At 36.0% G+C, this 22,247-nt stretch overlaps 1 protein-coding gene and 1 long non-coding RNA gene across 5 annotated transcripts in view; one reads left to right on the plus strand and one right to left on the minus strand.

Annotated features, from left to right (window-relative positions):
* The window catches only part of LOC126162853 (phospholipid transfer protein C2CD2L), a 585,870-nt gene that overhangs the window by 27,990 nt on the left and 535,633 nt on the right, over window positions 1–22,247 (minus strand). For all 4 annotated transcript variants that reach the window (XM_049919629.1, XM_049919628.1, XM_049919627.1 and 1 more), the window contains one exon: window positions 3,966–4,073. In XM_049919629.1, the coding sequence (XP_049775586.1) occupies window positions 3,966–4,073 (108 nt within the window). The remainder of the gene's footprint in view (window positions 1–3,965; window positions 4,074–22,247) is intronic.
* Window positions 1,254–11,456, plus strand: LOC126162854 (uncharacterized). The gene is made up of 3 exons (XR_007535122.1): window positions 1,254–2,224; window positions 5,188–5,572; window positions 10,995–11,456. It is a non-coding gene; the product is annotated as an uncharacterized LOC126162854 (long non-coding RNA).

The raw sequence follows: 22,247 nt of genomic DNA on the forward strand, positions 1-22,247 counted from the left end.
GGAACCCTGTTTAAAATCATGGAAGAATTTGGGATCGACCGAAAGACATGAAAAATCACAGAACAGACACTTACAGGAACAACGGCCAAAGTGAAATTCATGGGCGAAGTATCAGAACCCTTCAAAATCAAATCTGGAGTCTGACAGGGGGACGGACTATCCCCAATCCTTTTCAATATTGTTCTAGAAAAGATAATCAGGGAATGGGAACCTCACGTAAAGGGTATCCAAATTGGTATCAAGAAAGAGAACCGAATTAAAGTCAAGTGCCTTGCTTTTGCCGACGATATTGCAATTATCGCCAATAACAGAACAGAAGCGATTCACGCAGTGGAAAAACTACATGAAATTTCACAAAAAACCGGACTACAGATATCTTATGAGAAAACCCAATATATGGAAAGGCAGACAGAAAATAAATCCCCTTTAATAACAAAATATGGTAAAATTGCACAAGTCTGCCATTTTAAAACTATACAGTCCTCAGGATTAAACCGAATTGCCAATGAACAAAGAATCACCAAGCTCCAGAAAGCCTACAAGCTGACATGGACGCATTACAACAAGAAGTGCATTTCGACAGACGCAAAATTAAGGCACTATACAACAGTGATTCTTCCAGAAGCAATCTATGCAGCTGAAACAATGGTGATTGATGGTCATTCTAAAATTAAGGAAATAGAAAGGCAGGAAAGAAAAATTCTCAGGAAGATTTACGGTTCAATCAACAAAAATGGCATTTGGATGAAGAGACCACAAAACGAGCTCTATAGAAAGATCAGCATAGTAACAGATGAAATCAGAAAGCGCCGAGCCAAATTTTATACACACATCTACAGGATGGAAGACTCCAGAACAGCAAAGAAATTATTCAATATTATAACAAGGAGTAAATGTGGTACAGAATGGCTGAAAGAAGTCCAGAGGGATCTACAGCAGATCAACATAAAAAATCTCGAAGATCGCACCAAGTGCCGGCATAAAATCACAAGTGTGAAGTTTGGGGAAAGAACATTGCGTCAGCCTGGTAAAAAATGGACAGAGGAATGGAAGAAGGAGCATTCCGAGAGGATGAGGAGGTTTTGGGAAGCAAAGAAGAAAAACATCCGAAGCTGAAATTATGAATTCAAGTTCAATCGCTCTCTTAAAGGGGAACAATCGTTATAATAATAAAAAATATATAAATAATAATATATAAAAACATCCATCATTAGCTACCATTATCCAATTAATCTAATTTTGATGACTGAAAATGTAGAGATTCTTCAACAAATACCAAATCTGTCATGTAAATACTCAGCAGGCAGTAGGGGATAAGCAGCAGCTATTTAATGTGCTTGAAGTAGTAATATCTTTTTGCATACTAGTAGCTTTACTGTTAATTATATAGTGTTAAATTTAGTCTGAGTACACATGAGTAGAATATGGCAGTATAGTGAGTGGTAGTTTTTATCAATATGATATACAGACTTACAAGGGAATGGTTTGGTGTTCAATGCTGAAAACTGCTTTGTAATTTTCTTAGTCATTTTTAGTTCAGCATCATGTGAAAACCATTCGTATTTTGTAACTGCTGATTCACACTAGAAGTTAGCTGAGCAAAAAATCACAAAAACACTATTTCTTAGCAGAGCCCACACAAATGAATAAACTGGCTCCTCCGGATGTTACTCACATACTGTTGTTTCAACAAATGTAGTGTGGTGAATGGTCATGGAAGTGTTGCAAACTGTCAGCACAACATACACTGAAGAAGAACACTGCTCCAATTCTGTGTTAAAATGGAATAGAACAGTCGTTTTCTGGATCTTTCTTTTGATTATAGGTAAATTTTTGAATCACATCATTCTCACATAAGTTTTAACTTCAAAAAATATCCTGCAAATCCAGTTTCACAGTGCAGATATTTGTATATGTTTTGCTGCTAGCTGTGAATAACTACAGCAGATTTAGCTGAAGAACTAATACAGGGGCCGATGACCTAGCAGGTTGGTCCCTTCCCTCATCTTTAAACCAACCAACCAACTAATACAAAAAAACACACTTCTGAAGATTATCTGTTGTGGGGAATTATAATGACAATTTGTATATGAACTTTTAAACAGTTCAAACAGGTGTGTGCAGAATCAAGAGATCAAGAGTTTCTAAGACTTCAGTGCCACAGACAAGAAAATATGCAAAGCAATGATGTATTGGTTGAACAACCTTGGTAAAATACTTACATGTGAGTAATAATCCAAGGAAATTTTGTTTTGACTGTCGTGAATGTGAATTACATAACTGGAAAAGTTATATAACTAGAAAAGATTCAAAATGATGTACAAGTCCTTTCAAATAACAGCAACATTATGCACATACATTTTTGTTCAACTTTAGAAAAAGAAAGGCTAAAGTCATATGGTGTTAGCATTATTGCCCTCTATGATTGGGATTTATATGTTGTGAATGGTGTGTGACAAAAGATATTGCATATTTTGTAACTCTGAGTTCTCATCTCATGAAGTCACTTGATATTGTGTTTAACAATAAAAGGTAAACTGCTACTAACCACAAAGATGATACGTTAAGTAGCAGACAGGCACAATGAAAATACACTTACACATTAGCTTTCAGCCAAAAGTCTTCATCAGAAAAGAGAAGAGAGACAGACAGACAGACAGACACACACACACACACACACACACACACACACACACACATCTGAAGTAAAGATGACTACCGTCTCCGGCAACTTGGACCGGAACATATTCTTGTCCAAGCTGTCAGAGATGGCAGTCATGTGTCAGCAGTGTTGGCTTATGTGAATGAGTGTTTGTGTGTTTCCTTTTCTGAGGAAGGCTTGGGCCTATCTGAAACTCAAAGCGTCATCTTTATGGTGAGTAGCAATCTATCTTTTCCATTTATTGTTGATATTACAACCTCGAGTTTCCATTGTTTGATACTGGGTTTAGAAAGAATAACAAATTTGTACAAAATAAAATATTGGAAAAGTCTGATTTCATATGCACAAAATAATATCTCCAATTATAGTGAATCCTGCATGTACAATGCAGATCAGTCTAATGTTGGAAAACAAATTCACAGAAAAATAATGCTGTTATGCAAAGGGGGGGAAATGTAGTGCGTATTTTCAACTCCTTGTCTGCATTGACGCATAAATTCACTAAAACTGCCAATGATCAGTCTGCATTATTTGTAATTAGCTGCATTAAGTGTATCTCTTCACAAATAAACTAAAAACTTTGGATGATATGTTCACAGGTTAATGTTCTGGGCAGAAAATCTTGTAGTAGTCTCATGAAAGTGTGGATTTTCCATGCTTCTCACTTTTCCTCCATTATTTGCAAAACCCCCCATCTCCATTTGGATTATTGGTCCGAAGTTGATTTAGCAGTAAACAGAGCACCTGTACATTTAATGACTGACGCAAAGGGAAATTGGCACTATTTAAATATGCCATATACAGAAGGATCTTATATTTATGTACTAATATCCATGATATTTGGACTTTTTGTGCATATTTAAATGTGTGTTTGTATGTGTGTGTGTGTGTGTGTGTGTGTGTGTGTGTGTGTGTGTGTAAAAAAATCAGCTGTCTGCATCACATCTATAGACTTCTGTCTAATCACTACAATGAATAAAGGAGGAATGACCACCCTTAATAACTTTGTACAGGTTGTGGATCACAGTTTGAAGAAATTATTTAATTTATTTTGGTCAATTTTTTCACATGCTACAATTTCATAATTTTTTCATGAAAGAATACTGAAAATCTAATATGTCTTACATAATTTTTGATGTTGCTTGACAAATGCAAGACTATTAATGCAATTAATTCCTTTCTTCCCAAATTTATAGCTATAAAATCTATTTTACTGATTTTAAGGTGGGAAAAGTTATTGACAAATGAATGGTAACACAGAACAATATTCAAACACATAATAATAATAAAAACTTTTACTTACCCTTGTAAATGCTTTGCTATGAATGTGTGATCATTGAAAATGTGAAGTTTAGTTCCTTTCTTCCTCCATTTACTTTTCTGAGCCATGGACAGTGGCACAAGGTAATGTCTGAAATCAGAGTATTACAATAAATATTCTTTGTATTTCCAATTTAGGAGCATGTATTCACTTTCTATACTTTCTAGAATTCTTAAGTTTTATCTTACAGAATTGTTATTAACCTGTAGATTGATTCTTTAAGTGTGTGAAGAAATACTTTTTCTTCTTACATAAGTTGTGTGCCTCATGTGTCAATAAAAGGTGGAATATGCAATATAGGAAAAGCAATTTTTTTTCATCATAACACTTTGTTTCATACTGGTTCTCTAGTCAATAATGCCAGAAGGTAATAGAGTGTAACTGAGTATTGCGTTTTGTTGACTTAAGATTGTAGTCATATCCTTTACATGGAGAGATAATAAGGTAGCAAAAGCTTTATATAGCTTTTCCTCACTTATTGTCTCTCCATGTAAAGGATATGACTACAATCTTGCTTTATATAGCTTTTGCTAACTTACAGTCTCTCCATATAAAGGCTGACTACAATATTACGTCAACAAACTGCAATACACTGGCACCGTAGAGTAGGAATATCTATGAAGTGAGCATAGCATAATGAACATTGCCAACATTGAACCAGAATTATCAACTTAGTACAATTCTGTTTGTTTACATTTTGCTGTAAGACTCCTGAAACTTTAATATTGCAAGTATTTGCCTGTTTTTACACAATCATTTATTAGTGACAACAATGGTGAATGTTTATCACAAACTGAAATATGTGAAAGGAGGAACAATTACTTTTCAAATTAAAGTGACTTGGGAGACAATTCATGCTAGCAAAAATCCTCTTCTGTTCATCTGTAAGTTCAATCGATGAATACTCTTGTTCTACAGCTAACATTGCACTTTCTTAATTAGCAACCATCCCTCAAGTCACCTTAATTTTTCACTCTAAAATAAGGCAGTAACTGTGCCTTTTTCTCCTTCAATGGAGCAATGCTCAATACTGTGATCAATGTAAGTGGAAAATGCAGAGGCCACTCAATATTGTTATAATAAAAATTAAATTACAAACAGATATCACTGATATCTATCTGTTGTAGAATTACTGAATATGTGTTGTACTTATGTCTGATGCTTCCTTGGAAACTGAAAATAACTTCTCTATAAACACCAACAGTAGTGGTTGAATGAAACCCAGGATACTGCATGTACTGGCTGAATGAAACACAGGTAATCCATTCACTACAGAAGACCAAGACTGCATGGCACAATTACACCATTACTGTCTACTAAACAAAATATATTCCTGCGGAATATCAGGTCAGTCATGTTATTAGTTTAAAAAGTTTTTAGCGAGCAAGACTCAGTGCAGCGGATAAAGATCTTAATAAAATCATTTTTCAGATAATGTCAGTAGCTCTCTGAGGCTATTCTACAGACAATTCTGCTATATAAAGGGGATCCTTAGAAATATGCTTTGAAATGCTGGAATACGTGCAGATGGTCAGCACTTGGAACAAAAACTGGCAAATCATCACTCAACATGGCCAATGCAATGCCATGTATGTAATGACGCAAAAATATCCAATATTGCTTGGTAGTTGCTGCAAAGTAATAAAAAAGCAGTCATAACCAACAAATAACTTGGTGTGTTGGTCTAGAATAATTTAGGTTATAGTAAAAAGAGAAACCTACATATGGTAGTTAGCAAACTAATTGACTGATTCTTTATTTGTCAGTCAGTTTTTATGAGCTACATCAGCTGTCACAAAATTAAAACAAATATCAAGAGTAGAGAAACTATTTAGAAAATGAACACACACGAAGTTACCAACTGAAAAATGTAAATATACAGTCATCTAGATTACTGTTTGCGCAAACTAAGTTGACACTTGGCACACTGATTGATGAAAGTTACCATAAATGGGGAAATGCCTTTCCGATCGCTCTCATGTCACCCACCACACTGAGTGTCAACATAGTTTGCATAAACAGTAAACCTTTAATAGTTATATGGAAGTTATACACTGGCAAACAAAACTCGTTTGAAACAGTACAATTTTGTTTCTAGACATTTTTTAGCAGAGTAGACATAATGATATAATAAAACCTATTTATGTTTGGTTTCCCCTTCTATTGTTAATCTGACTGATTTGAGAATTACTGAAAGATGACTGCATATTTTGATTCCCATGCACTTTACACTGATTCCATATAATTTTTACTGTATGGTAAGATCTGCAAGTGACTTGTTTCTAGTGTAACAGGAGCTGTGATTGACATTGTTATGTAGGGACTCTGAATGCTGCACTGGGAAACAAATAACATTTATTATTTGTAGCCATGCTAAGGAGATAAATTTAAAATCTTTGAGAAAAAGCCCACAGTGTTCTTTTTGAATGAGAATCTTCTCAGAGCTTGCTTCTGTAATTTAAAAATAGATCCAAAATTCACAGCTATGAGTCACCATAGCTCGTACTGATTATATCTGACCTACAGGATGTACAGTCGACAAAACAAAACTGTTAACATGGAAAATGCTTAATCCCACATCGAGCATTCTTGGCATGTACAGCCACATCATAAATTGCGCCAACACTTTCAACATATTAACGCCCATATTGGGTTATAGTGGCAACATATTGTTGTACCAACAAGATGCACTATACAAAATGTTGGTAATTAATACCAATTAAACATTATCCACAGGAGTATAGGATGCCAACAGTGATAGTGAAATATTTTGTGATGTGACTGCCAGTGCTAGATGTGATCTGAAGGATTGCCATGCTACTTGTTTATGGTCTAAGTGCCTGGTTGTCACTTGCTGAACCAGAGTTCAGTTCCACCATTTGGCCAATATTTTTATGTCTCCATTGTGGTAGGTGCCAATGTCCTTTCTGTGATAGTCTCTCTTGTCTTGATGAGTACAACACTGGTGCATATTATCTGCTGTCTTTAAGAGAACTACTGTAGTACAAGCTAACAAAAATAGTATCATAAAATCCATAAAATGTTAAACAAAATTCATCCAAGTTATTTTGACATTTATTTTATGCAGTGTGCTTTCAATAAATATTGCAACACATTTTTTTCCTGAATGCAGGTTGGTTTTATTCATAATTCCAATACACCATATTATTCCTCACTCTTTTGGCTACAAAACCCTATTTTTCAACATAATCTCCATTCAATCCAAACCTTACGCCACCTTACTGGGAGGGCACGTATGCCTGCATGGTACAATTCTATTGGCTGACATCAGAGCCAATGTCTTGCTGCATCAATAACTTCCCCATCATCCATGTACTGCTTCCCGTGGAATGCATCCTTTAGTGAGACAAACAGATGGAAGTCAGAAGGTGAGTAATCCGGGATGTAGGGTAGACATTTCTTGTCTGCTTGTGTCTGTGTATATGCGGATGGATATGTGTGTGTGTGCGAGTGTATACCTGTCCTTTTTTCCCCCTAAGGTAAGTCTTTCCGCTCCCGGGATTGGAATGACTCCTTACCCTCTCCCTTAAAACCCAAATCCTTTTGTCTTTCCCTCTCCTTCCCTCTTTCCTGACGAGGCAACCGTTGGTTGTGAAAGCTAGAATTTTGTGTGTATGTTTGTGTGTCTATCGACCTGCCAGCGCTTTTGTTTGGTAAGTCTCATCATCTTTCTTTTTAAATATATTTTCCCACGTGGAATGTTTCCCTCTATTATATTTATTTATTTATTTATTTATTTTTAAAGGAGCAAGTGATTCTAGATCACACAGACTTATAACAAAACTTTATCTTTTATGAAGCTTGTACTTTAAATGCATTCTTTGGCATGGCAGAAACTGATAAGGATATGTTTCCCCCTCCCCAAATTATGCACTCAAATGTAAGGATCAAGTTCAGCAGCACTCCTTTTGTCCTTTTATTTGGGATCACTAATATTCACTATCACTCTCAATTTAAAACACAATCAGGTCAAAATTAAGGTGCCAAAGAGAAAGTTCTGCCTGTTTGCATAAAACCATTCACAGAGGTAGAAGACAGAATGGGAAAGCAGATGCAGCAGAAAAAATCATTAAGATGAAACTGATTAAGAGAAAAATAAATGTTTAGTAATGAGCTCATAAATTTTGGCTCACAGAAAAATTACATATATGCTGGGAAAAATAAGTTCAACTATTCAGCATAATGGATCTAAATAAGATATTTAAATTCTGTCAGACAATATTTACTAAAATCTGGTCGGACATGTATAATCATCTGAAAAAGATAAGCAGGTACAAAATTTTATGACCTTCCAATTGATGGAAGAACACGGTTTTCCAATTGAAATTACAGTTTGTTTCGCTCTAAATTTCAGGGAAAATAGAATCAATAATCTTGTTGCTCTGCATGTTTGAAACTGCAGATGCCAGATGTCACAATGCACTATGCTTTTGCCTTATCAGTCAGAACTACTTGCCCCCCCAAACCAATGCCAAGTTGCTGACAATAGTAACCATTTGCAATCTGTTATGATCACTTGTGTCAGCGTTGACATATAAAGTAAATGCATGGTATAAAATGCCTACATGTAAACATGTTGTCCTTTCTATGAGAGATAAATATTAGATTAATAAAATGTTAGGGGAAGGGGAATTTGTTACCAATTTATATAATTAGAACATGGTTGGTAAATCAAGAATAACAGAGATTACAAACAAAAAAAGATCACCATACATATTATATCTAAGCTTGATTCTACTGATGGATCAATAATTTGTAAAACTATGAAGCCCGCCATGAACATGGATGTAGATGATGCTGTTCACATGTTGCCTGTAAAACATCACAAGAAGAATCTACCTCTGGTCCCATTTTATGTGACAAGGCAATTCAGCTTAATGAAAGTCTTGAAGGGCTGTCAAATTTTAAAGCAAGCACGGGCTGGTTAAAATGCTTAAATTAGCGACACAGAATTCATGAGCTTCAAACACAAGGAGAAAAATTGTCTGCTGATTCTTCCGGAGACAGTAAAATTAAAGGAAGAAGATTATGCTCTCTAAAATGTTTACAATGTTGACAAAACTGCACTTAATTGGAATGCTTTGCCAAGAAAAACTCTTGCTTCATTCCATGAATTAGTAGAATCTGGTCCTAAAATAAGAAAGGATCATGTTACTATGTTACTGCTTTAGCTTGTCGTAATGCTACTGGTAGCCACTGATTTTCTATGCCCATCACTGGTGAAAGTAAGAAACTGTGTTGTTTCAAACATGTTCAAATGTCAGTGATGCCTATTGTTTGCAGTCACAAAAGATCACCCGGAGGGATACTACAATTTTCATGGAATGGTTTATGGAAGTTTTTGTACGACCTGTAAAAGCTTATCAGTTAAAAAATGGCCAAAGGGAGAAAACATTATTGGTCCTTGAAAGAGCACCAACTCGTCTATCATGTGATATCTTAAAAGAATAGAATGAGTTCATGAAAGTGAGATTTCTTACGACTAACAAACTCCATGGACCAAGGGCATTATTGAGACTTTCAAACAATATTACAAAAAAGAAGAGGAAGGAGAAGAAAGTCAGTTATGAAATCATAAGAATATTGATTTGAAAGATGCATCCTACATAATCAGAGCAGCATGGGATGGTGTAAAGGAACATAATTTTTAAAAATCTTGGAATAAAATTTTATTATGGCAGCAAGTTCTCAAAGTCTACCTGAAAATGGCAAATAGAATGGTAAGTCCAAGTCTCATAAATTTACATGAAAGAATGAAATATTTTTTGGCACATTCTGGTTGGTAAGCTTGATTATTCCAAAGGTTGTATGCATATACTTTATACATTAAGAATTTTAACAATGTACATCGTACAGTTAATTTCTGACAGCAATCTACATTAGTTAGTGTCAACTGCCATTTAACATGGAGAAAACCAAGTTTTGTACTATTATTAAACATTTTCATTTGAAGGGTTAGACTGCCACACAAATCAAAACAGAACTGGATGAAGTTCAAGAGCACTATGCACCATAATTGAAAATCATGGACTTTTGGCTTGATGAATTTAAATGTCGTCAAACAAACACCAAAGATGAAGCGCACACTGGCCATCCAATTGAGGTCACCACAAAGGAAACCATTTACAAAATTCACAGCATAGTAATGCGAGGCTGCCAAATAAAAATTTATGGTATTGCTGAAACTGTAGGCTTCTCCACTAGATGAGCACACAGTACTCTGCACAGGTAATTGGCATGAAGAAACTGTGTGTAAGTTGGGTACCACAACTGCTCACAGCTGACCAAATGCGCATCTGGTAGAACTTTTCAGCAAAATGTTCGTGGATGTTTAATTGCTGTCCGCAATACTTTTTGTGCTGATTTGTGACTCTTGATGAAACCAGGATCCATAATTACACACCTGTGTCAAAACGGCAGACAAGACAATGGGCGCAGGCTGGGAAAAGCGCACCAAGGAAGGCAAAGATCATTTTGTCAGTTGTTAAGGTGCTGGCCATTGTTGTCTTGGGATTTCCAAGGAATAATCCTTGATTATTTGGAAAAAGACAGAACCATAACTGTACTCTATTACTTTTCACTATTGGATTATTAGAAACTTGTGTTGGCTGAAAGAAGACCAAAGTTGGTAAGCATAAAAGTGCTCTTTCACCAGGATAATGCACCACCTCCGCATCAGTGCTAACAATGGTGAAAGTGCATGAATTGGACGTTGAATTGGTTCCTCATCCACCCTATTCACTAGACTTAGTCTCAATTGAGTTTTTCCTGTTTTTTAACTTGAAACTTTGGCTTGCTGGGTAGAAATTTTCATGACATGAGGAAGTTACAGTTGCAGTCAATGCATATTCCACATAGTTTGACAGAACCTATCTTACCAATGGGATAAAAAAGCTAGAGGGTAACTGGATCAAGTGTATATCATTCTATTATCAAGAAGTAAGATGAGTTGTTTACTAAACAAACATCTTTTCCTTGTTTTTTTACCAGACTTAGCAAAACGAAGTCAGTTGCCATAACGTGATGAAGACGACGTTCAAGAATGGCTGAGTGTCAACGATGCAGATCCACGGCACCAAATCATGCAGATAGTGAAACTGTAAACCTCATCACTGACAAAAAGGACACCACCATTATCTCATCACCCAGTGGACCAGAAAACGAAGACGAAAATATACCAGCTGCTTCTGAAGCATTTACATGTTTAGATACTGTCTTGTGATGATTTGCATTTCAAGAAGAAAATGACTAGTATCAAATATTTATACTGAAAAAAGTATCTGGCTTGGCTGCTTGTAAGTGGATAGGCTTCTTTAGACAGACAAAAATTAAGGATTTCTTTTAAGGGTTAATTATATACCTACATACTATACATGCAAAATGCATGTGTATTACATAAGTTTTTGTTTACAGGCCATACTACATACATTTCAACTGTACTTGCCTTTGTAATAATAAAAGGGATTCACATTATTATAAATATATGCAGTTTTTATTGTTAAATAAAAGCACACTTTCGATTATGCAAATAAACCGGATATCTGAACACCCATGTCCCCTAATTATTGCAGATAATTGATGCTCTACTTTATATACCTTAGAGATTTAATATCTGAAGTTGAATAGCTGTTGAAACAATATTCATATGATTATATTCTTCTCAAAGCACTTTTTCATTTTCTATAATGAATTGTTCTTCAAACCAAGCAGTGTAACTATGAGGTTAGATTTCTAGTTCAAGACTGCTTATTTCTAATATGTGATACCATGGGTATATTAATATGCAACAGTATCGCATATTAAGACAAGCTATCTCATATTAGATAACTTCAGCTTGTCATCCTAGTAGTTAGGTCAGATTGATATGTTCACTAAGTGCTTTGACAATTTTCTGAACTTTGTGAAGCCATCTAGCGATGATCCTGCTGTACTAATACTTGTGTGATAGACAAAGCAAAAGAAAGCAACGTGTACATCATCTGTTTATCACCCCCCTTCCTCACATAAAATGCAGCCCTTGTATGGAATCCAGGGGACCATTTAAATTGCATTATGCCCAAGAAATAGAAACCAGATGGGCCAATAACCCAGGTAAGTGGTAACCTCATTTTTGTACGAGGTTATTTGGTGAGGCCTACTTGAGGGCAGTAACAATAGACAATGCTACACTACTGGCCATTAAAATTGCTGCAGATGATAAACGTGTATTCATTGGACAAATATATTATACTAGAACTGACATGTGATTACTTTTTCATGCAATTTGGGTGCGTAGATCCTGAGAAATCAGTACCCACGTAATAACGGTCTTGATATGCCTGGGCATTAAGTCAAACAGAGCTTGGATGGTGTGTACAGGTACAGCTGCCCATGTAGCTTCAACACGATACTACAGTTCATCTGGAGTAGTGACTGGTGTACTGTGATGAGCCAGTTGCTCGGCCACCATTGACCAGACATTTTCAATTGGTGAGAAATCTGGAGAATGTGCTGGCCAGGGCAGCAGTCAAACATTTTCTGTATGCAGAAAGGCCCGTACAGGACCTGCTACATGCGGTCATGCATTATCCTGCTGAGATGTAGGATTTTGCAGGGATCGAATGAAGGGTAGAGACACGGGTCTAACACATCTGAAATGTAACGTCCACTGTTCAAAGTGCCATCAATGCGAACAAGAGGTGACCGAGATGTGAAACCAATGGTACCCCATACCATCACGCCGGGTGATATGCCAGTATGATGATGACGAATACACGCTTCCAATGTGCGTTCACTGCGATGTCACCAAACATGGATGCGACCATCATGGTGCTGTAAACAGAACCTGGATTCATCCGAAAAAATTACGTTTTGCCATTCGTGCACCCATGTTCGTCATTGCATACACCATTGCAGGCACTCCTGTCTGTGATGCAGCATCAAGGGTAACCGCAGCCATGGTCTCCGAGCTGATAGTCCATGCTGCTGCGAACGTCGTTGAACTGTTCGTGCAGATGATTGTTGTCTTGCAAATGTCCCCGTCTGTTGACTCAGGGATTGAGACGTGGCTGCATGATCCATTACAGCCATGCAGATAAGGTGCCTGTCATCTCGACTGCTAGTGATATGAGGCCGTTGGGATCCAGCATGGCGTTCTGTATTACCCTCCTGAACCCACCGATTCCATATTCTGCTAACAGTCATTGGATCTCAACCAATGCGAGCAGCAATGTCGCGATACGATAAACCTCATTCATGATAGGCTACAATCCAACCTTTATCAAAGTCAGAAATGTGATGGTACGCATTTCTCCTCCTTACACAAGGCATCATAACAACATTTCACCAGGCAACGCCTGTCTACTGCTGTTTGTGTATGAGAAATCGGTTGGAATCTTTCCTCATGTCAGCACGTTGTAGGTGTCGACACTAGCGCCAACCTTGTGTGAATCCTCTGAAAAGCTAATCATTTACACATCACAGCATCTTCTTCCTGTCGGTTAAATTTCGCATCTGTAGCACGTCATCTTCATGGTGTAGCAATTTTAATGGCCAGTAGTGTATAAATGGCTTCTGGGAAATGGAACTCTTGCCATGTAACTAGCATATATTTGGACAGAATGACATTGAAATACATCAAGATTTCATAATCTAAAATACATCAGGAGTTAGACATACAAGATGCAAACAATGGAGTAAATGTGAGTGCAAATGGTATCTGGGCAGCTCCCAAAATCAGTAAGCCACATCAAGAGCCACCAGTCAAGTAAAATCAGCACATTCTGAATCTGTTAAGTAGCTAACATTGTCTCCACAGAGGGAACATCTGAAACAATTCAAAGAGAAGAAAACTGATACAGAATCAAAGGAGACAGAAGCGAAAATATTGTTTTTGAAAAAGAAAAAACATGTGCAATATAATTGCTCAGTCATACAGTCTGATACAGATTTAATTGATGACAAAATTCAGATGCACAGTCTAAAGAAGAAGACACTGAATGCAGTAGTTGTTTCTCCGAAGACTAACACAGAAAAAGGGGCGCAGTGCATGGAGTGCTATACTTGGTCTCCAGACAAACATTAACTTGAAATAGAGCTTTTGTATGTCCTGACTGCACTTCTTTTGCACAACAGAGACAGAAAATGTTCCAGAGATGTTAAGGAGATAATATTATTATTTTAGGGTTTATCTGTTGTCATTTAAGTCAATAGTAAGTGTTTTCTCTGACTGTCTCATATTAGTACAGCATTTATATTTCAATTCAAATTGATTTGTATGTGGTTTTTTCAAATTTGCATGTGTTAAGTATTAAATAACATGAGTTCAATAAATAAAATTTGAAGAACAATGATTTCACATAGACTTCCAATTAACAAACATACAGTCATATCAAATGTTGTAATATAATGTGGAGTAATGTGGGATGAGGAAAGTTCACATCAGGCATGAGGCTAGTATGAGGTCCACCCACCATTGGCATCAATTAACTGCCTCATCCAGTGAGGCACGGAGGTGATCAGCCTCTGGAAATATGTCTCGTCCCCCATGAAACCTCTCCAATACATTCAATGCTGTAAAGGAGGTGGTTGTTCTTGTTACAGAAGTTTATTCACCCATATCACATAAAAATACACACTGATTGCTAGTTTTAGTGAAATTACATTGCCATCTGCAGAGCATTTGTACAGTAGGTTTTTTTTTTTTTTTTTTTTCCCAGGGCCAATACATTTCGTTGACTGCTGTTCACATTAGTTAGACACAAACTACAGAGGTATCATTCCACAATATCTTCTCTTGCCATACAATAAGAGAATAGCTGTGTAAACAGTGCACAATAGTTACAAAGAAAATACGTAATATGTGTATAAAGTGTTTTCATGTTGTACCCTTGTTGACATATAATACATTTTCCTATCAGATGTCAACAAGGACACAATATGAAGACATTTTATACCTATCTTATGTATTTTATTTATAACTATTGTGTGCTGTTCACACAGCTGTCGTCTTATTGTATGATGAGAGATGGTGCTATCGAATGTCATCTCTATAACTTGTGTCCAATTAATGAGAACGGTCAACAAAATGGACTGACCCTGTAAACAAATTTTTTCAATAGAAATGATCTGAAGGTGGTGACTTAATTTTGATGAAACTAGTAATCTTTGTGTATTTTTATATGTATAATGAAGAACAATCACATTTAGATTCTGAGCTTGCTTCCAATGCAGCTGACGATGTCAGGTAATCATCACAGCAACCATCTCTAGGTCCCACAATTGATCTTCTGTGCATGGGTCTGGCCAGTGTAAGCTCATGTGGTGTTCCATTCTGGCCCACAAATTTTCAATGTCCAGTGCTCAAAAAAGCCAATGGATTAGGTCAACACCAGCCTGTTGTGAAAATCAATGTTGAATAATTCGACCCATGTGGAGGGTCTGAATCGGAGGCTCAGATGGTTCTGTGATTGTGTACGCTGCAGATTCCTCAACTTGCGCCACAGGGTGGTGGGGTTTCAGGTTCTGCTAAATAAGTCAGGAGTCAATTACATGCAGGGGGTGGCTACATAGATAGTGGGGGCTGTGTGGCATGGACTGGGCGGATTTTTTGTTAGGGAACCTTGGGGAAACACAAAAAGGGCTTCAGTGTCAAAAGGTGCATGTTAAACACTGGAAGCTCATAGATCTAGGAACCATCAGTGTAACAGTTGTAAATTGTCAAGGCTGTGTTGGGAAAGTACTGGAGCTGCAAGCGCTAATAGAAAGCACTGATGATTAAATCGCTATCAGTGTTGAAAGATGGCTAAAGCTGGAGATAAGTTCAGCTGAAATTTTTGTGAAGGACCTAACAGTGCTCAGAAAGAATAGGCTAAATATTGTTGACAGTGGCATGTTTGTTGCTGTTAGAAGTAGTTTATCTTGTAGTGAAATTGAAGTATATTGTTACTGTGAGTTATTATAGGTAGAGGTCATTCTTGGCAACCAGAATAAAATAATAATTGGATCCTTTCATCAACCTCCCAAATCAAACAATACAATTGCTGAAAGTTTCAAAGAAAACTTGAGTCTAATTTCAAAGATGTGCCCGAATCATACAATTAGAGTTGGTGACAACTTCAATTTACGCTTGATATGTTGGTGAAAATATATGTTTAAATCTGGAAGTACATATAAAACATCATCCTTAATTGTGCTAAATCCATTCTCCGAAAATTATTCGAGCAGTTAGTTCATGAGTCCACTCGAACAGTAAATGCTTGTAAAAACACACTTTATCTCTTACCAGCAAATAATCCTGAGCTAATAACAAGCATCAAAAGGGATACAGGGACTAGTGAACACAGGCTGTTGTAGCAAGGCTGAGTGCTGTAACTCCCAAATCCACCAAAAATAAATGAAAAATATATCTATTCAAAAAAGTAGATAAAAATTCACTTGACACCTTCCTGAGAGACAATCTCTGCTCTTTCCAAATTAACAACGTAAGTGTAGACCAGATGTGGCTAGAACTGAAAGAAAGAGTATCAACGGCAATTGAGAGATTTATACCAAATAAATTAGCAAATGATGTAGCTGATCCCCCATGGTACACAAAACAGGTCAGGACACTGTTGCAGAAACAAGAAAGAAAGCATGTCAAATTTAAACAAATGGAAAATTCCCAAGATTGCGATCTTTTACAGAAGCTTGAAATTTAGTGCGGACTTCAACACACGATGCTTGTAACACAGTTTTCATAACAAAACTTTGTCTTAAAACTTGGCAGAAAACCCAAAGGGATTCTGATTGTATGTAAAGTGTGCGAGCACCAAGACACAATGCCTTCTCTGCATGGTAGCAATGGAAATATTATCAATGACAAGCTGCTAAAGCAGAGTTACTAAACACAGCCTTCCGAAATCCATTCACCAAAGAAGACGAAATAAATATTCCAGTATTTGAGTCAAGAACAGCTGACAACATGAGTAACTCAGAACTAGATATCATCAGAGTAAGTGAAGCAACTTAAATCACTTAATAAAAGCAAGTCTTCTGGTCCAGACTGTAGCTCCATACTTAACAATCACACACAACCACTCATTCAAGGAAAGATCCATACCCAAAGACTGGAAAGTTGCACAGGTTGCACCAATATTCAAGAGAGGTAATAGGAGTAATCCAGTAAATTACTGGTCCATATCATTAATGTCAATATGCAGCAGGATTTAGGAATATATATTGTGTATGGACATTATGAATTACCTCAAAGAGAACAATCTATTGCCATGCAATCAACACAGATTTAGAAATCATCATTCTTGTGAAATACAACTAGCTTTTTACTGAAACACAACTAGCTTTTTACTCACACAAAGTGTTGAATGTTATCGAGAATGGAGTTCACATTGATTCTGTATTTCTAGATTTCCAGAAGGCTTTTGACATGATATCTCACAAGCAGCTTTTAATCAAATTGCATGCTTATGGAATATTATCTCAGTTATGGGACTGTATTCATGATTTCCTGTCAGAGAGGTCACAGTTTGTAGTAACTGATGGAAAATCATCAAATAAAGCAGAAATGATTTCTGGCATTTTCCAAGGTAGTGTTACAGGTCCTCTGCTGTTCCTTATCTACATAAATGATTCAGGAGACAATGTGAGCAGCCATCTTAAGTTGTTTGCAGATGATGCTATCATTTACTGTCTAATAAAGTCATCAGAAGATCAAAACAAATTGCAAAATTGTTTAGAGACGCTATCTGTGCGGTACAAAAATTTTCAGTTGACCCTACATAATAAAAAGTGTGAGGTCATCCATAAGAGTGCTAAAAGCAATCCATTAAACTTTGTTTATACAATAAATCAATCAAATCTAAAGGCTATAAATTCAACTAAATACCTAGAAATTACAATTACAAACAAATTAAATCAGAAAGAACACACAGAAAATGTTGTGGTGCAGGTAAACCAAAGACTGTGATTTATTGACAGAACACTTAGAAGATGCAACAGATCTACTAAGGAGACTGCCTACATTATGCTAATCCATCCTCTTTTAGAGTACTTCTGTGTGGTGTGGGATCCTTACCAGACAGCATTATGGAGTAAATTGAGAAAGTACAAAGAAGGGCAGCATATTTTGTGTTGTCGAAAAACACGAGAGAGGGTGTCACAGACATGATACAGGATTTGGGGTGGGCATAATTGAAACAATGGTGTTTCTCATTGCGGTGGGATCTTCTCACAAAATTTCTATCACCACCTTTCTCCTCCAAAAGCAAAAATATTTTGTTGACATTGACCTACGTAGGGATGAATGATCATCATCATAAAATAAGGGAAATAAGAGCTTGTATGGAAAGTTACAGGCGTTCTTTTTTCCACGCACTATTCAAGAGTGGAATAATAGAGAATTATTGTGAAGGTGGTTTGATGAACACTCTGCCATGCACTTAAGTGTGATTTGCAGAGTATTGATGTAAATGTAGATGTAGATGTTATCAAGACATGCATCTAGTTTTGTATTGCAGGCTGTACTTTTTTATAGTTTATGATTGCAATAAACTCAATTCTGCCACTCAGGTAGTTTCAGAACCATTTGTGGCCATATTCAATCTCCTTACATCTTAAACTTTTTAAGAAGCACTGAGCTATTAATGATGTCAGATGTTTTTGAGTGTTCAAGGTAATGTGTCTACTGGTACTACTTGTAATCCTTTAAATTTATTTGTATAAAATCCATGTTGGGACAATGAAATAACATTTTTCTTATTTAAGATGTTCTCTAATCGTGAAGAAGATAGATAATATTTCAATTGCCCTGTAATTCACCATGTCAGTATCTTCATTTTTTTGGCAGTACATTTATTGGAATTTTTATCAGGTCAGAATACTGTCCCTCCTCAAATATTTCTAATATCAAAGAGCAGTTTAAAGATATATTGTGAGTACTACAAAGAGGAAACAACAGTTTACATAAAAATCATGAGTATAATTCCTGTGACTTCTTGTGCCTAGGGGTACTTTTCTCTAGTAAATCACCTCATTCAGATACACAGTATTGAGAGAGATAAATATAACAAATTCCAAATAGCAAAAAAGATAAACTGAGGAGGAAAACATTTAACAAAACTTATAAGAGGCTTGAAAAAGATGCATATAATCTTTTTGTTTGTTTAAATGAATTAAAGGGGGCAAAACAGGACTATTCTAGACCTGTTTGAATACAAATGCAGGAATTCAGAAGGTAAATGCAATACACTAGAAATCAGCAGTTTGATATTGCAGGAAAAAGTGCAGAGTAGTGTAACGAATGTGAAAAATAATCTTAGATAAAAATTAGTCATGATCAGAAGACTCATTAAATGACTCACAAAAGCATCTGCATGTGAAATGGCACTGTCTCATAGCACTGTTATAATCACGACTGTAAACATATAATGAGAAATATTCAAAATTCCTTAGTAACACCTGTAACATTATTATTTTACACTGGTGACCTTCCTAATATTTCTTTGAAGTTTCCAAACACAAGCACAATGCAGAAATAATGTTTAGCGCTTATTCTGGTATCAGCCGTAAACTTTTGCACTACAAGTGTATAGGTTGTTAGCACATTAACAAACATGATTTTACATTTAATGGGATACACAAAGAAAGTGTGCTAACATTATTACTTTCAAAGGAACATACTGATTATAACATTCAGGTGATTATAAACAATGTTTTTCTGTAATAAGTGTCAAAAGGAAACAATTCCTGTGATTAATGACATCACAACATAGATATTTGGGAATACCATGTTAACTGGTGTGTGCTTTATGTGAGAACCATCAATTCTACATTTAAGAATTTTTTAATTGTGAATTGTGTTTTATTCATCTCATGATGTACATTTGCAATCCATTTGGTTTGTGTACAGGAGACATGTCAAAAATTTATAAAACAGTTACAATGATTTTTATGTTAATAAATAATAGCACTATAATAAATAATAACACTATAAGGATATTTCTTGGAATGTATAACACATTGTATCCAGCTCAAATTTCCAGATTGTCTCACATGAATTCATCCACTGAGTAATAACACTTCAGTGTCAGTACCTCATATAGATTTCTTTTAAGTGAACCTAAATTCATCTGCATCAGCTTGATTCCTTTTAATTTATTACAAATTTTCATTCCCATGTATTGAGGTCCCTGAGCATACAGTCTGAGGCCGGTGGGTGGGGAGCTTAAATGTATAGATAATTTGTTATCAGCTTCAGCAACTGTCACCCAGTAAAAAATTGACAGTTAGCCACCATTTTTCATTTGGCCTCCTTTCACGTAAACACATTTTACCCAGTATTTTCCTAATAAGTAGATTCCACACCTAAAGAGTGATTCCATGAGATCTGAAAAATACCTTTTTGTAACTACTATAAGTTCTTTGTTTGACTTAAAATTTTATACAGCCAAAATTTTCTCTAGATGTGAAATAAGTAGAAGTCAGAGTGCACTGAATCATTTGACCTTGATGAATGTCCCAACAATTTGTAGTTATATCCTTAAATTTTTTCATTGCCAAAGCAATGTGAATTGTTTCTTTTTTCCATTCCAGACCTCTTCTGTATCTTTTTATTAATTTGATCCAGAAGAACTCCATATTTTTACAAGCTATTTTCTTACCTTGAGCAAGGTAATCAATGGGAATAACTCTTCCTGTGCCCCAGAAAATTTGGTAATAAATTTCAGTCACAGGAAACATTTAATTTTTTTAATGCAAGGCTGTAGGTTTCCACTACTGCTTTGAATGCTGTTTCATTTGTGGAATGAAATGGTGGATCCACATCTCTTTCACATAATGAATTTGTGCACTGGTCAAGTCAAAGTTTTCTGAGAATCACTTTTATATTTATTTTTCATTCTCATTCAGTGAGTATGGCACCCATTTTGCACAAATACAAACCACACTCAATTTTGTTTAAGTAAAATGTACCACACTCTCTTGTTTAATATGCCTATGGTATCTGATCTTTAATACACCTTTAACTGCTTGTCATCCAAAAATACCATTTGTACTTTTTCTAACCTTATGCCTATTGATGCAGTTATGTGTCCTTCAAGTAGATCATCTGCAACTGAAACATGGAATATTTGAATTTCAGTGCCCAACCTTTATTGCTGAAAATGAAAGAACAGATTCCTTATAACACTTTGTTGACTTTGAATGAATTTCTTTTGGCATTAAACTGGCCTAAGTAAAGAATCTTGTGTTAGTGTGATATTCCAAGTCTAGCCATTTCAACAAAAAACATATTACTACTTTAAAAAACTATTTAAAAATACTATGCTGCCCGTCAAGTTGACATTTGATTACATTACTGCACAACCTGTTTCCATGTAACAAAAAACAAAATTTCATCGATATGGTATCAACACTATCTCTCTGCCAGATCAAGAAATTTTCTTTTTGCCTGATCCAAATCAGATCTTGTAATTGACAATGGTAGCAATATTCCACCTTATCTGGAACAGTTTTGGCGAGCGGTCCCATACAGTTCTAGAAAAATATCATGGGCACTTAGTACACAATTTTATGGAAAGTGTTCACATCTCTCTCTCTCTCTCTCTCTCTCTCTCTCTCTCTCTCTCTCACACACACACACACACACACACACACACACACACACACACATTGATACTTCTAATACCAATTACACAGGTTCCTCCCTTTTCGTTTTGTTCTAGTTGTGGTCTTCTGCCCAAAGATTGGTTTGATGCAGCTCTATATGCTGATCTATCCTATACAAGTGTCTTCACCTCTGCATAACTACTGCAACCTAAATCCATTTGAACCTGCTTACTGTACTCAGGTCTTGGACTCTCCGTACAATTTTTATCCTCCCCCCCCCCCCCCCCTCCCCAACCCCACTTCCCTCCATTACCAAACTGATTACTCTTTGATGCCTCACGATGTGTCCCACCAGCCATATACTTCTTTCAGTCAGGTTGTGCAATAAATTTCTTTTATCCTCAATTCAGTTTCAGTATCACCTCATTAGCTATTTGATCTACCCACTTAACCTTCAGAATTCTTCAGTAACTCCACATTTCAAACATTTGTATTCTCTTCTTCTTTGAAATATTTATTGTCCATGTTCCACTTCTGTACAAGGCTACAAATAGCTTCAGAAAAAGACTTCTTAAAAATTAAATTTATTTTCATTGTTACTGAATACAAATAGCAGACTTCATGTATGACTTTTAGGTGTCTCATTTCCTAATTTAATTCCAT

The sequence above is a fragment of the Schistocerca cancellata genome, chromosome 2, assembly GCF_023864275.1.
Source record: "Schistocerca cancellata isolate TAMUIC-IGC-003103 chromosome 2, iqSchCanc2.1, whole genome shotgun sequence".
Classification (NCBI taxonomy): Eukaryota; Metazoa; Arthropoda; class Insecta; order Orthoptera; family Acrididae; genus Schistocerca; species Schistocerca cancellata.